This window comes from Cololabis saira, chromosome 15 (assembly GCF_033807715.1).
Source record: "Cololabis saira isolate AMF1-May2022 chromosome 15, fColSai1.1, whole genome shotgun sequence".
Lineage (NCBI taxonomy): Eukaryota > Metazoa > Chordata > Actinopteri > Beloniformes > Belonidae > Cololabis > Cololabis saira.
Genome location: NC_084601.1, coordinates 36138613 through 36154804, shown reverse-complemented (window position 1 = coordinate 36154804; position 16192 = coordinate 36138613). Strand labels below are relative to the sequence as shown.

General features: G+C 39.6%; 1 protein-coding gene across 1 annotated transcript; it reads right to left on the bottom strand.

Moving 5' to 3' along the window:
- Nucleotides 1–1522: 1522 nt before the first annotated feature.
- tpi1a (triosephosphate isomerase 1a) lies at nt 1523–13108 on the bottom strand. Its single transcript, XM_061741469.1, has 7 exons — nt 12896–13108; nt 9011–9134; nt 7600–7699; nt 6492–6609; nt 3718–3803; nt 3064–3151; nt 1523–2186 (listed from the first exon to the last, which is right to left on the bottom strand). Exons 1-7 carry the CDS (start codon nt 13005–13007, stop codon nt 2068–2070), a joined length of 747 nt encoding a protein of 248 aa, XP_061597453.1. The 5' UTR covers nt 13008–13108; the 3' UTR covers nt 1523–2067.
- Nucleotides 13109–16192: the final 3084 nt, after the last annotated feature.

Genomic DNA, 16192 nt, shown 5'->3' with positions numbered 1-16192 from the left:
GTTCTGTAAAACAGAGCAAGTAAACTTTATGATGAATTTCACATTAAACCATTCCTGGATGACTGATGCAGCTTCACTCCAAAATATGTAAAAACAAAGTTGGTCCACAGCACAGAATACTGCAGTTTCACAATAAAAGCCCCCCAAAGTGCTTGCTTTTGATTTTGAATTAACACATATTAGAAATAGCAGTGGGAAGTTTAAGAATAAACAAATCTACCAATCACGTTTCTTGCGGTTTGCGTTGACGTAATGCTGTTAAATTCAGAGAAAGCAGCATGTCAGGCTATTGTAGCCTACGCCGTTGGATTCACACCTACGCCATAGCTTTGATGCAGAAGTATAAATGCGGCTTTACAGTCTTGCACCATCAGATGAACGGATCGCTGTGAGTTTGTCATCAAGGTGTGCACGTCTGTCGATGACCCGCTCACTGGAGCCCGGCGTGTCAGAACACACAGGTCGGGGGTCAGCAACCCGCGGCTCTAGAGCCACATGCGGCTCTTTAGCGCCGCCCTAGTGGCTCCCTGGAGCTTTTTCAAAAAATGTTTGACCTTTTTTTTCCTTTTTTTTCTCTTTTTTTTGTTTTTCTTTTTTTTCCTTTTTTTCTTCTTTTTTTCTTCCTTTTTCCTTTCCTTTTTAATCTCGACATTTCGACTTTTTTATCGACATTTCAACTTTTTTCTCAACATTTCAACTTTTTTTCGACATTTCAACTTTTTTCTCAACATTTTGACTTTTTTTCTCAAGATTGTACTTCAACATTAATCTCGTCATTTCAACTTTTTTCTCAACATTTTGACGTTTTTCTCGACATTTCGACATTTTTCCTAAGATTGTACTTAAACATTAATCTCAACATTCTGACTTTTTTCTCAAAATTTTGACTTTTTTCTCAACATTTCAACTTTTTTCTCGACATTTTTACTTTTTTTCGACAAGATTGTACTTCAACATTAATTTCGTCATTTCAACTTTTTTCTCGACATTTCGCCTTTTTTCTCGAAGTGCATAATGAAAAGAAAAACTTCCCTCAGTTATAACTAATATAGATACATGCAGCATGTGTTGCCTTCATTCTAAGGCTTATACAAGACTTCATTTTTTGCAGCTCTAGACATATTTGTTTTTTATGTTTTTGGTCCAATATGGCTCTTTCAACATTTTGAGTTGCCGACCCCCAATACAGGTGGTCCTGAGCAGTGGGATAGAACACATATGCCCTTATTTAGTTATGAAAAACTGGGCAAAAATGCAGGAGCAAAGTGTGTAATCCTCACAATTTATACCCTTCTATCTGTATCTTTAATTACATCTATGTATTATTCAAATAAGTTGTGGAGTGCAGCGTTGGGGTCCCTAAGTGAGTCGCTTGAGAAATCTGAAGTAGGCTACCACAAGATGATTAATAAAAGAGAATAAAAACCCCTTTCTGTAACACATATCTTAGTTGCTGCAGTATTGTAATGAACTTAATAAAAAAAATGAAGTAAAGGCGTAAAATAAGAAAAAATAAAGCAATTCACGCTTATGGCCCACAAAATAAATAAAGTCACAGTGAAACACAACATTTTTCTACCTTTTTATTTGGTTTATCATTCGGTTTGATTGTGTCGCCGGTCTGAACCTCAACCAGTGTTCGGCTACATGTTTTCAATCGGACTCCTCCGAACTTATAGTTTCTCTTTGTGATTTCTATTCAAGTAAGTTTTGTCTGAAACTTTACTCGTTCCAGACTTTGTACAAACACTTAGTGAAGTTACACGTAGGTGAGCTGGACGTTAGACGGACATTTGTGATGTCATTCAGTGAGTAAATACACAAAACAATCAGGCCTGACGGATTGTTAACAAGCTAGCAGCAGGTGTTAATGTGAACTGGATAAATTCACTTCTTAATTCCTTTTGCAAAATAAGACTTAACCAAAAAAAGTACTGCTATTTACTTATTTTTAGACAGTTAATTAACAGAACTGAATCAGTCGGCTCAGTCTGCAGACACACAGGGGGGTCCAAATCTAAAGGGCGGGGTGTTTTTCAATCGGTCGTGATGCAACAGTTATCGCTGCTACACGCGTGCGTTAATGATGTCAACAAACTCTGGTTTCAAAGATGCTCCTCCCACCAGGAAGCCGTCCACGTCTCCCTGAGACGCCAGCTCCCGGCAGTTTGCTCCTGTGACTGAACCTGGGGCATCAAAGGAGAGAAAAAGGGTGTTTGCATGGTAATCAGAGCAGTTACATATATCTTTAATGGTAAAAAATATGAAAAAAAAAACAAAACAAAATCCCGAAAAGCAGGAAGGATCAATTCTTCATGGAAAATAAAAGGAGCAGAAAAAAACTACAATTAAAGCTGCAAGCAGCGATGAATGGGCCCTCGTGCGTGCAATTTTCACCAATAAAGGTCAAGGACTCAAAACTAAGTCTGATGACACCACCCACGACTCTTTATGTCAAACCATTCAAAAGTTATAGCAGAAAGTAGGAACTATCAAATATGGACCAATCAGATGAAGGGGGGGTGCGCATTTTGGCGTCTATCGTCGCCACGGTAACGCTTTTGACTGAGAAAAGTAATGCGTGTTGGCGCAGGATGGAGACGCACATTTTGATGTATAACACACCTGGGTGCACGTTACGGTTCGGGCCGGATTAACGGCCGAAGAAATGGCATAAATTGCGCCAAAATTACACTATTAATTCAAAATGGCCGACTTCCTGTTGGGTTTTGGCCATGGTGCCAAGAGACTTTTCTTTAAGTTGCGACATGATACAGGTGTGTACTGATTTTCGCGCATGTACGTCAAACCGTATTGTGGGGCTTGAGGCACAAAGTTTTCTAGGGGGCAAAACTTTGCCCCCATTAATGCAAACCATGAAATATCAAATTTTTCTGCCAGGCCTGGCTTGCGTGCAAAATTTGGTGACTTTTGGGGCACGTTTAGGGGGGCAAAAAGGCCCTCATTTCGTCAGAAGAATAATAATAATTCCTACAGATACAATAAGCCTTCGCACTGTCAGTGCTCGGGCCCTAATTACTGTGATGAAAAGTCTTCACTGACCTCCATAAATGATGCGGACAGAGTCAGCCACATCGTCTGAGACGTTTGCTCTGAGCCACACCCTCAGCTGCTCATGGACCTCCTGAGCCTAAAAAAGGGGACAAAACAAATATTTTAAAGCCTGTTTATCATGACTGTGACTATCTAGTCAGACACAGACCAGACAAAGGGACAAAGCGCATTTTCACTTCATGGCACCATGATGTCACACATCTACAACAAAACTAGCTCATAGAGCTAGTTGGATTTTGTGACAGAGGCAACTCAGAGACTTTTTTTTAGGACAGAAGAGGAAGTCCACCCGTTTTCTATACCCGTTTAATCCTGTGCAGGGTCACGGGGAAATAGAGAAAGTGATCAATCAAAATCTTGAACAAACATAACCACTGTACGGGACAGTGTTGTAAAAGGAGCTCACCCTCCACGCCTGCAGGGGGAGCCTCTGAGCTCAGGATGACTTAAATCTGCAAAGATCTTCACACGTGATCATTTGCACTTTATTAGAGAAAAAAAACATGACCTTTTCTCTCTTTTCTCTGAACATGTCAGAGATTGGATAACGGTGGCAGATGAATTCTGAAAAATTCATTTGTGCGTTCAGTCTAATGTGAGAAAATACCAAGGTGACAGTCGTTGTGCTTTGTTTCCCGTTACCTGCTCAGGTGTTGCAGTCTTGCCCGTGCCGATGGCCCACACCGGCTCGTACGCCAGCACCACTCTCCCCCAGTCCTTCACGTTCTCTGGAACAAGCCGTTGTTGAATCACACAGACAAAACTCACATGATTACATGCATGAACACCAGTGTTGGGACTAACGCGGTATTTAGTAACGCGTTACAGCAATGACGTTAGTTATGCGGTAACTAATACTCTAACGCATTACTTTTTATATTCAGTAACGCAATTTCCGTTACTAAACGGTGCGTTACTCCGTTATTTCTGGCTACAGTGAAGCTTTTTTTCCCCACACGCGGAGACCAGAGGAAACGTAGTGGCCGTGCGTTCAAAAACATGACGGTCATGAGCCAAGAGAAGGCGAGTTTCGCAACGTGGAGATATTGTCATTACAGTAATCCCTCGTTTTTCACGGGGGTTACATTACAAAAGGAACCCGTGATAGATTCTTTTTACAATTATTATAGAAGGCTTCAAATTGCAGAGATGTGCACCGTATTCCACTGCTCTTCTGAGCCGCTGCATCCCGACTCTGTAGCGTCTTTTTCGATAGGTGTGTTTTTTCGAGAGAGGAAAATAGTTATGGGTCGTTTTGTTGCTCTTTTTTCTTCTGGGCAAAAAGATTCTTCTAAACCGACATGCTACCATTGGTCATATTTGAGACTGTAATGAACGATTCATCAAAGGCTCCTGTTCTTCAGCTGCTGCTGAAGCTCATTGGCCGTTCTCAGCTTGTTGCTAAGCAACCAACGTTATTGATACAGGAAGTGAAGAAGCGGGGAGACTGTTTAGAATGCAGAACACGATGCAAAACGCAAATCCATACAGTACCTGCTGAAATGAAGGCTAGAGGGGCATTAAAGGGAGCATTTAAAATAATGTTTTTATTTGAAGTAACTAAAAAGTTACTTTCATAGTAACGCATTACTTTTTGGTCTAAGTAACTGAGTTACTAACTGAGTTACTTTTTAATGAAGTAACTAGTAACGGTAACCAGTTACTATTTTTCAGTAACTAGCACAACACTACTGAACACAAATCCTGAAGGAACTCTCGCTCAAAAATAAGGTCTGCTCCATGTCTTCCCTCATCATTTTCTAACGGAAAAACAAACGATTCCTTTGTGCAACGAGATAACTCATTTCTCAGGTGGAAAGCACCCTTGTGGCGGTGGAAGGAGTTCCTTGTGAAATGGCGTGTCCCGTTTTAACAGGGAAGGAAAGCAGCTGGGCCTGCTGACATTTCTGAGGCAGCACGAACCACCGGCCTATTTACATTTTAAATTAGCCTCGCTGGCTCCGGCAGGCGGACGCACGAAGTCCGGATGCAGAGAAGATCAGATGAGGTTAAACTGCCAACAGACGTAAAAACCTACATTAACCATACGTTACAAAAATGATTTATTAAAGAATTTAATTTCTCTTATTTTTTCCTCTTATTAGTAGTATTGCGATAAGAAACTTAGAATAAGAATATTAAATAAATGTTCTTATCGCTATACTACTAATAAATTAATTATAGTGTCAGGCACATTAAAATTCATAGATATTGTTTATTTAAAAACATTGGAAATATTATTTCAAGTTAAGAATAAAAGCCTTCCTACTTGTATTCAACATTTATTTAGATTAAAAGAAACAAATTATAATTTAAGAATGCTATGGGTTTTTGAAACATTTTAAGCGAGGATTAATGTTAAACAAAGATTTAACAGGACTTTGTGATGAACTGAAATTATGTAGATCTCTGTTGAAATTTAAAAAAAAATAATGAAAGACAAAATAATTAAGGATTACAATGCAAAATGATTTGAATATAATTTAATTATGCAGAGCAATTTAGAGTAAATTTGTCTTTTGTATTACTGATAAACTGGGTTATCTTTTGGAAGGCAAAAATAAGCTTTGGCTTCAGCCTAAACTCTTTTTTCGGTTACACAGAGTTGTGTGTTATTGTTTATTGTGTGAAACTGATTAGTGTAAATATGTATGATAATGTTTTGGCGAGTTTAAGTTTGGCGGCTCCTTTGTACAAAAGCGGTAGTGCTTTACCAGTAGTGTGGCAGGGTTCCTACCATGCTCCTCAAAGTTACATAGTGCCAGTGAAGGCGATACAGACCCCTCAGACCATGACAGAGGTTCATTAAACCTGTTGGAAGTTGATGTACCATCACAATGACTCTGGAAATATTATATTAAGGTGGAAAAGTTACATTGTGCTGCTTTAAGTTGCATATAATGTAATGTACCGTATTTTCTGGACTATAAGCCGCACCTGCATACAAGCCGCATCCGCTCTATTTAAAAAAAAAAAAAAGATATGCAAGCCACAGATATTTATGTTGTTAGATTAGATATTTACTACATGTACAGAAGGATTTTGAACTGTAAATGATGTACATGTTTGTACCTAAATAGATCCTTTCCTAACAGTGTCTTTTAACACGGCAGCAACTTTGCTGATTAAAACTGGACGGAACCAAGAGAAAATAACCGGTATTTATTTATCTATTTATCTGTTTGAAATAGAAATGCATGTTTGAAATAGATCGTCAGCGTATTCTTCTTTGCATTTATTTTGTCTTAGTTTTGATTCTAATTCCGGTTAGAGCGCCCCGAGCGGTGGAAGAAAAATCCACAGAATAGCTGCACCTTTGTATAAGCCGCATGGTTCAAAACCTATGAAAAAAGTAGCGGCTAATAGTCCAGAAAATACGGTAATCGAAATAAACCATTCATTCCTTCATTATTTACCTGCAATGACCTGAGTCTGAGCGTAGACCACCTCCTCTGTGGTGCCGGCCTCCCGCTCCTCCAGCTTCTCGCCCACGCAGGCGATCACGCCCAGGTCGCTCTCCAGCGCGTGAGCCACCTGAGGAGCAACACCTGAGTCACGCATCTACCGCAGACCTCCGCTGGCCGCAGGATATTTTAAGAAGCCGCTAAAAACAATGCCTGGAGTGTATTTAGGGGGGCAGCTGGGAGAAACGTTGTTTTTTCCATCACAAAGCAGCGCTGAAACATTCACATCAAGGTAGGAAAACAAACAATAGGAAACACCTGATGGAGTTGTTCAAATGAAGACCTGCACCTGGACCTGAACTCATCTGATGCTACTGGAAAGCCGTAATATCAAAGATAACAACATCCACTAAATACCTCACTGGTATTTTTGCACATGTATACGTATATTATTCATTTTTCGGGTTTAGTATTTCTGTTTAGTATTTCTTTTGTACATTGCTAATTTTTTATATTGCTCTTTTTTAATTATTTAGCTTTTTATTGGTTATTTTTCTCTTTTCTTTTTAGGATATACTTTTTTTATACCTTTTCATACTTTGTGTGTATTTTGTAAAATTGTTGAGAGTGTGTATGTTTGCTGCTGCACAAGCAAATTTCTCCTCTGTGGGATTAATAAAGTTTATTAGTGCCATGGGGTATACGCCACGAGGCATCTATTGTTATCCTGCGTGTTTTTTCAAAGCCCCCCATGGTACTCTCGAAATTTTCTAGTTCTATTCTATTCTACTCTATTCTATTCTATCCAAATAATGAAACCACAAATTTTAACGATTTATTTTCCCCGAAATCATATCCTTAAAATATCTGAAACTGAATTAATTCATGATGTCTTCATTTTTTGCAGTTTTGCTCTTTGTATTGATGCACCAAAAGAAGTTTATGACGTCTTAATTGTAGATTAGTTTTTATTCTATTATGCATGCTGCACCGTTGTGCCTCTTGGCCAAGTCTCCCTTCAAAAAACCTTTCCATCTCCAGAGACTTCCTGGTAAAAATTTAAGTAAAAGAAAATTAAATTGAAAAAAAAGAAACTCTGTAGCTGAAGAAAGCGTCTCACCTTCTGACCAATCAGCTCGTCACTTTCCCCGAACACGTGCCGTCGCTCCGAGTGGCCGAGGATCACCCAGTCAACCCCACAGTCCTTTATCATGGCTGGGCTGCAGGACGAGGAGACGTGTTTCAGACAACTCACGTACAACAAGATGGAGACAATTCTTCTCAAATAACTCAACTGGTGTCAGATTCTTTCAATAAAAGCTGGGACAATATGGAAAATGCAAAAAAAAAAAAAATTATATTTCTTTGGATCCACATGTTTTGTTTTAGGCTTCCAGCACGAAATTGGGGCAGCATAAGTTTTTAACACTCTACCAATCCCTCTGACATCACATAGAATACGTTCTGATCAAACCAGGTGAGTTATTATTTTATCCCCTCCTTTCTTTTTTTTAATTTTAAACAAAATAAACAACATTTTTTTATTAGGGCCCGAGCACTATTACAGTTGTATCTGTAGGAATTTTTCTTTTTTTTTTCCCCTCGTTTTTTTTTTTTTTTTTTCTTTTTTTCGACGAAATGAGGGCCTTTTTGCCCCTCTAAACGTGACCCAAAAGTCACCAAATTTTGCACGCAAGCCAGGCCTGGCAAATTTTTTTATATTTAATGGTTTAATGGCCCTCGCACGTGCAATTTTCCCCAATAAAGCTCAAGGACGCAAAACTAAGTCCGATGACACCACCCACGACTCTTTATGTGAAACCATTCAAAAGTTATGGCAGAAAATAAGAACTATCAAATATGTACCAATCACAAGAAGGGGCGGGGCTAATTTGCACCAATTATGTTCAAGGACTCAAAACCGAGTCTGATGACACCACCCACGAGTCTTTATGTCAAACCATTCAAAAGTTATGGCAGAAAGTAGGAACTATCAAATATGGACCAATCAGATGAAGGGGGGGCGCGCTTTTTGGCGTCTATCGTCGCCACATTAACGCTTTTGACTGAGAAAAGTAATGCGCGTCGTTGCAGGATTGAGACGCACATTTTTATGTATAACACACCTGGGTGCACGTTACGGTTCGGACGAAGAATCGACCGAAGAAATGGCATAAATTGCGCCAAAATTACACAATTAATTCAAAATGGCCGACTTCCTGTTCGGCTTCGGCCATGGCGCCAAGAGACTTTTCTTTAAGTTGCGACATGATACAGGACGCTGTTGAGGCATTAGGCCACGCCCATTAATGCAAACCATTAAATATCAAATTTCACCAGGCCTGACTTGCGTGCAAAATTTGGTGACTTTTGGGGCACGTTTAGGGGGAAAAAAGGCCCTCATTTCGTCGGAAGAAGGAGGAAAACAATTCCTAAAGATACAATAGGGCCTTCGCACTGCCAGTGCTCGGGCCCTAATAATGAAATAATGAAAAGGAAATCTTAATGTTCTCTTAATCATGACTCAGTACCTGATTTCTCCCGTGAACGCCCCTTTGGCCACCTTGTAGCAGTTCTGGGCTGCGACGCTGATCCTGGGGTCCAAGCTGGACCGAGCAAAGTCCAGGTAGATGGAGGGAGCGCCACACACCACTTCTGAAATTTGGATAGAAAATCTCTCTTTTAGCACTTTGGGTCAATTCACTGTCGACACTCCTTTAGTGCTTGTTTAACGTCAACACACAATTGCTATATAAACATATGGTCTGGTCAAAGTATAGAGAGGGTGGGTTGTAACAATGACTGCGTTTACATGCATCAATAACCCTTTTAAAACCCGAATATTGGCAATAACCCGAATTTGCACGGCCATGTAAACACCAATAACCCCTTTGAATAACCCGAATTATCTCATATTCGGGTTTTTAAAAACCCCAATATGACCCCTGGGTTACTCCTTTTAAAACCCGAATATTGGGTCATGTAAACGCCAAACGGAATATCCCCATCAAACGGAACATGAATTTGTTTTCTGTACATGCTCTGTTCACAAGGAATCCTGGTCTTTTGAGTCCAGGAAGTTCTTCTAAACACAGAGAAACACAAGACCACGCCACACTTTTGGAGTGAGGAGGAGACTAATCACTTCATAAATGTAATGAAGGATATGAACATTTCTGCATTTGTAGACGGTAGAAAGTACCGGGACAGCCAGATTTACAAGAAGGTGAGCGAAAAGTTGCGCGAAGCAGCATTTGTTTTGAATTTGGATACAGGAAGAGGAAGTGGAAATGACGGTAATCGTGTCATCACGTTCTCCGTGCGTCGCTGGTTTGATCCAGATATCCCGAATGATTAATTACCATGTAAACAGGGATAACCCTGTTTGCTCACGCATATAACGGAATATTCCGAATGTTTCAGTAACCGGAATATTAGCAATAACCCGAATTTTGACTGCATGTAGTCACTATGTTAAATCAACTTCGGTCTTGAAATGTTGATGTATAATTGTTGTTCCTCATCAAGTAAATATGTATTTTCCATTACCTTCTGGTACTGTTGTTCTGACCATCACTGACGTGTTTGTATGTATGTATTTATGTATGTATTTATGTATGTATGTATGTATGTATGTATGTATGTATGTATGTATGTATGTTTTTACATGTGTCACGACTGGTGTTTGATGAGGACCCAAACGCAGGAGAGCAGGAGGCAGGAGTTGCAAAAAACAGGATTTATTCCACAAAACCAAAAACAAAGTGCTGCTTGGCAGGATCAAAAGTAACAAAACCGGGATCAAAAAACTTGAGCAGGAAAAACGTGGAAAACAACGAAGGAAAACAGTACGGACCGACAGGGCGCAAGGGAATGACAAGACCAGATATACACAGGGGATAACGAGACACAACGAGACACAGGTGCAGACTATCAGGGCAGATGGGACACAGGCGGGGCAAAACAGAAACTGAAAGACTGGGGGGAATGTCAAACCCTGACAACATGTCCATTACCTTCTGGTATTGTTGTCCTTACCATTGCTGGTATGTATTATGAATGTATTACAAATATAAGTTAACGGTTAACTGTCACCCGTGGTGACAATATACATTGTTCCTGGATTTACACGCATTGTGGCCATGAAATGCATCTACATTTCACAACCACAATGTGTGTAAATTTAGGTGAAGTGAACTCTAGAATAATTTTATTATAATTTGATATAGGTCTTTTGTTCATTGTTTTGGTTTAAATGTTGAGACAGGAGGAAGCCTTAAAAAAATCTGTCAAGTTATTGATGAGAAACAGGGATGGGATTAAATACATTTTATTCTTCCCACTCCCTTTCGAGTGTTAATGAATTAATTTGAATATTGAACCTGCACATCTACTGTTTGTTTAATTTTCTGTTGCACGCAGGTCACTTATGTTATGTTGTAAATGTTGTATTGCTCAAAATAAATATGAACTGAACTGAAACACTCAAGGTCATTTTGAATATAGTCTGTTTTTTCAAGGGAACCCCTGACCTGTATTGACACAGACTCCATCATCTTCCTTATCCCTTTACGTACCGGCCTATTCTCAGGCTTCTGGTCAGTTTACCACAGGATCTTTGCTCTGTCATCACCTTGACCTTGCTGATTTATCCCCTATAGTCCGTGGGCCAGAGTCCAAAATTTCACTGGTCAGTACCACTCAAGGTGACAAAACTTACTTATGATTTTTGAAAAGATCCATGTCTATAGATGATATTTTGGTATGATAACCCTTTCAAGCTGGACCAACCATTCAAGCTAAGATGTGATACATTTCCTGAATCCTTATGGTCCTGTGAGTATTCCAGTTTTTCTATTTTGTGTCTCTGTTGTTCCTAGATGACACAAGGCGAATATTGTGTAAAAATGTGCATTGTTTATAGTTTAAAGAGCTGCAGTGACCTCTATGTTGGTCAGAAAGATTCACATCTTAGCTTGAATGAAAGCCTAAAAGGTCTCCTTTGAAATGATACCAAAGACAATATTGTGAAACATTGACAGATATCCTGTACATGAGTCTAATCCAGGATATGCACCAGCATCTAAAATTTTCTGAAGGGGGTGGGTAACTTCACACTGCAAAAACTCTTAACAAGAATATTTGTCTTATTTCTAGTTAAAATGTCTCATTTTTAGTCAAAAAAATCTCATTACACTTAAAACAAGACTCATCACTGAAAAAAACAACAATTTTCACCTGGTTCAAGTAGATTTTCACTTAAAATAAGTAGAAAAATCTGCCAGTGGAACAAGATTTTTTTGCTTGTAATGAGAAGATAAATCTTGTCCCACTGGCTGATATTTCTACTTATTTCAAGTGAAAATTTACTTGAACCAGGTGAAAATTGTCAAATAAGTTATTTTTCTGGTAATGCCTGAGCCTTTTTCAGTCAAATTGTAAAAAACTCTCTTCCTTGTTGCCTTGAAAGGTATATATGACTGAAATAAACTTCTACTAAAACTAAACTAAACAAATAAAGATGATCAAATTAGCCTCAGATGATGATAAGTCTCCTGTTTTTTCCTTTTAGTTTGTGTGTTTGTGCACAATCACATGATGATAACGCAGCACTTAAGTTTATATTATTCATTTTATTAAACTGAAGTGTAAATTACACTAACACAACAATGTCATGGAGACATTTTGGAAACTTTTGCAGCTTTAATATTAAAAGTAAAAAGGTATAGAACTTGAAAAGGGCCATCATCAACCGAAAATCTAAGAAGTGCGAGCCAGACATATTCTGCATATTCCTACTTTCAGTAATTTGCTGCACTGCAAAAACTCAAAATCTTAACAAGAATATTTGTCTTATTTCTAATTAAAATGTCTAATCTTTAGTAAAAAAAAATCTACACTTAAAACAAGACTCATCACTGGAAAAACAACAATTTTCACCTGTTTCAAGTAGATTTTCACTTAAAATAAGTAGAAAAATCTGCCAGTGGAACAAGATTTTTTTGCTTGTAATGAGAAGATAAATCTTGTTCCACTGGCAGATTTTTCTACTTATTTCAAGTGAAAATTTACCTGAAAAAGGTGAAAATTGTCAATTAAGTTTTTTTTCTGGTAATGACTCTTGTTTTAAGTGTAATGAGATTTCTTTTACTAAAAATGAGACATTTTAACTAGAAATAAGACAAATATTCCTGGTAAGATTTTGAGTTTTTGCAGTGCATGAGCTGATAACTATGATACAGCTGCCACTCAGGAAGGTTATCATACCAAAATATCATCTACAGACATGGATATTTTCAAAAATTATAAGCAAGTTTTGTCACCTTGAGTGGTACTGAAATCTGGTCTGGAACATGGACTACTAATAATCAATAAATCCCCGGTGAGCTCTTGTCCGTGTCAGCCCGCCGTGTTACCGGTGTCTTCGTGCAGACTGGCGGTGTTCAGGGTGGTGATCAGCTCCTCCAGACTCTCCTTGTTCCCGTTCATCTTCCAGTTTCCCCCCACGAAGAACCTGCGCAGCGCCATGACCGGTTATTGATCAGCTGATCCGCGGATCCGGAGAGAGAACAGACGGAACAGATGGAGGTGCAGGCTGGTGCGTTCAGGGGCCGTGGGAAATACCGACGCCCGACGACAAACACGCGACTTCCTCCGTTTGGGATTAGGATGAGAGTCGAGCCGCTATATGGGTTATTACCGCCCTCTGCTGTAAAACTACTGCACTGGAGATTTCAAATACTTACTATACATACAAATATCAGAAATCACTTTTCTTCCCCATGATCAGAATCATGTATGTATATATATATATATATATATATATATATATATATATATATATATATATATATATATATATATATATATATATATATATATATATATATATATATATATATATATATATATATATATATATATATATATATATATATATACACACAGGACTGTCTCAGAAAATTAGAATATTGTGATTTTCTGTAATGCAATTAAAAAAACAAAAATGTCATACATTCTGGATTCATTACAAATCAACTGAAATATTGCAAGCCTTTTATTATTTTAATATTGCTGATCATGGCTTACCGCTTAAGAAAACTCAAATATCCTATCTCAAACAAAATTAGAATATTCTGGGAATCTTAATCTTAAACTGTAAACCATAATCAGCAATATTAAAATAATAAAAGGCTTGCAATATTTCAGTTGATTTGTAATGAATCCAGAATGTATGACATTTTTGTTTTTTTAATTGCATTACAGAAAATAAAGAACTTTATCACAATATTCTAATTTTCTGAGACAGTCCTGTATAGATATATATATAGATGTCTTTTTTTTTTTGTATTGAATTAAATTTATTTTGATTATAATGAAATAGAGTTTAGGTTTTTACTTCTTCCTACTCCTTTTCGAGCATGTTAATTATGATGGATGATTGGATGATTGGATGGATGATTATTATTGTTTTGTTTTGTATTCACTACTGTTTCATGTTCCAAATAAAATTTAAATTCAATTCAATTCAAAAAGGTGCAGCAGTATGAGGCAGACATGGTTATTGAATGGTGCATTGTTACAACATATGATTATTGGTTATTTGTTATTATTATTGCACAGTGATTGATTTCTCTGATACTCCATGAGTGGTGAGATTCATCAGAGCAACAGCTTGGGGGAAGAAACCGTATCTGTTTCTGGAGGTTTTAGTGTACAGAGCTCTGTAGCACCGTCCAGAGGGGAGGAGTTCAAACATGTTTATGTACTTGAATGCACTGGGTTGTTGTCATGTAATTAACTGATTAGATATTTTGCATTTAAGAGGAGTTAAAGAGATATTTCAAATGTACTGGCTGTTGAGCAGTAAACACAGGAATATTTTACAATCAACCTAACATTTCAGTGTCAACTCAACTCCACTGTGGCCTGTTTTCTTTTGTTCTGGTGGGCAGTAATTCACAACTCTGACGCAAGAAATGTTCAGAACCTCAAAGATATTTGTTATACTGTCACAATGATTCACCAATGCTTGTGTATCTTCCCTGCTAAATCGTGCAGGTACAACTCATCCAGGTGTCCGGGGTTGACCTTGCTGACTAGACCTGCCAGTGCGCAGTCCTGGAGCCGCAGGTATACATTTAAATACCTTATTTTCACTTTTGTGTTCTTTGCGAACAAGAATCTGGAGCAAAGTATATATGTATTAATAGATTATTAGTCCAGGACAGAGCTGCAGGGTCTCGAGATGTGATACCTGAGGGACACCAAGGTGTTTCAAAGCCAGATGAGTGACAAGAAAAAGCAATCAAACCCCTTGAAATCTAACTATTCTTCTGCATAACTTTGCTGTAAAGTATAATCTGATCTTCATTTAAGTCACAATGCAGTAATAAGCAAAAGATGCTTAAAGCTGATGACACAGCTTTGAGGCTTTTTTTATTGCTGCCTTGTCCTCATCAAAAGGAATATTAATTGGAATTTGCCAAAAGTTTGTCAAAAATATCCAACAGGTGGTTTATCTGCTAGCCGAGGGCTTGCAGAAGCTGGATGCTGCTGCAGGACCTTCACCCTAAAATGGAAGTAAAGTTACCACAAATCCATCCATCCATCCATCCATCCATCCATCCATCCATCCATCCATCCATCCATCCATCCATCCATCCATCCATCCATCCATCCATCCATCCATCCATCCATCCATCCATCCATCCATCCATCATCTGCCGCTTATCCGTTTCCGGGTCGCGGGGGCAGCAGCCTCAGCAGAGATGTCCAGACTTCCTTCACCCCAGACACTTCCTCCAGCTCCTCCGAGGGGAGTCCGAGGCGTTCCCAGGCCAGCCGAGAGACATAGTCTCTCCAGCGTGTCCTGGGTCTTCCCAGGGGTCTCCTCCCGGAGGGACATGCCTGGAACACCTCCCTAGGGAGGCGTCCAGGAGGATCCGGTACAGATGCCCAAGCCACCTCAGCTGACTCCTCTCAATGTGAAAGAGCAGCGTCTCGACTCCGAGCTCCTCCCGGGTGACCGAACTCCTCACCCCATCTCTAAGGGAGCGTCCAGCCACCCTGCGGAGGAAACTCATCTCGGCCGCTTGTATCCGCGATCTCGTCCTTTCGGTCACTACCCAAAGTTCATGACCATAGGTGAGGGTAGGTGCGTAGATTGACCGGTAAATCGAGAGCTTCGCCTTTCGACTCAGCTCCCTCTTCACCACGACGGTCCGGTACATCGACCGCATAACTGCGGACGCTGCACCGATCCGTCTGTCAATCTCCCGCTCCATCGTTGCCTCAATGGGGAACAAGACCCCGAGATACTTGAACTCCTCCACCTGAGGCAGGACTTCTCCACCCACCCGGAGAAGACATGCCACCCTTTCCCGGTGGAGAACCATGGCCTCGGTCTTGGAGGTGCTGATTCTCATCCCTGCCGCGTCACACTCAGCCTCAAACCGCCCCAGCACATGCTGGAGGTCCCGGTCCGATGAAGCCAACAGGACAACATCATCTGCAAAAAGCAGAGACGAAATCCTGTGGTTCCCAAACCGGATCCCCTCCGGCCCCTGGCTACGCCTAGAAATCCTGTCCATAAAAATTATGAACAGGACCGGTGACAAAGGGCAGCCCTGCCGGAGTCCAACATGCACCGGGAACAGGTCTGACTTACTGCCGGCAATGCGAACCAAACTCCTGCTCCGATCATACAGAGA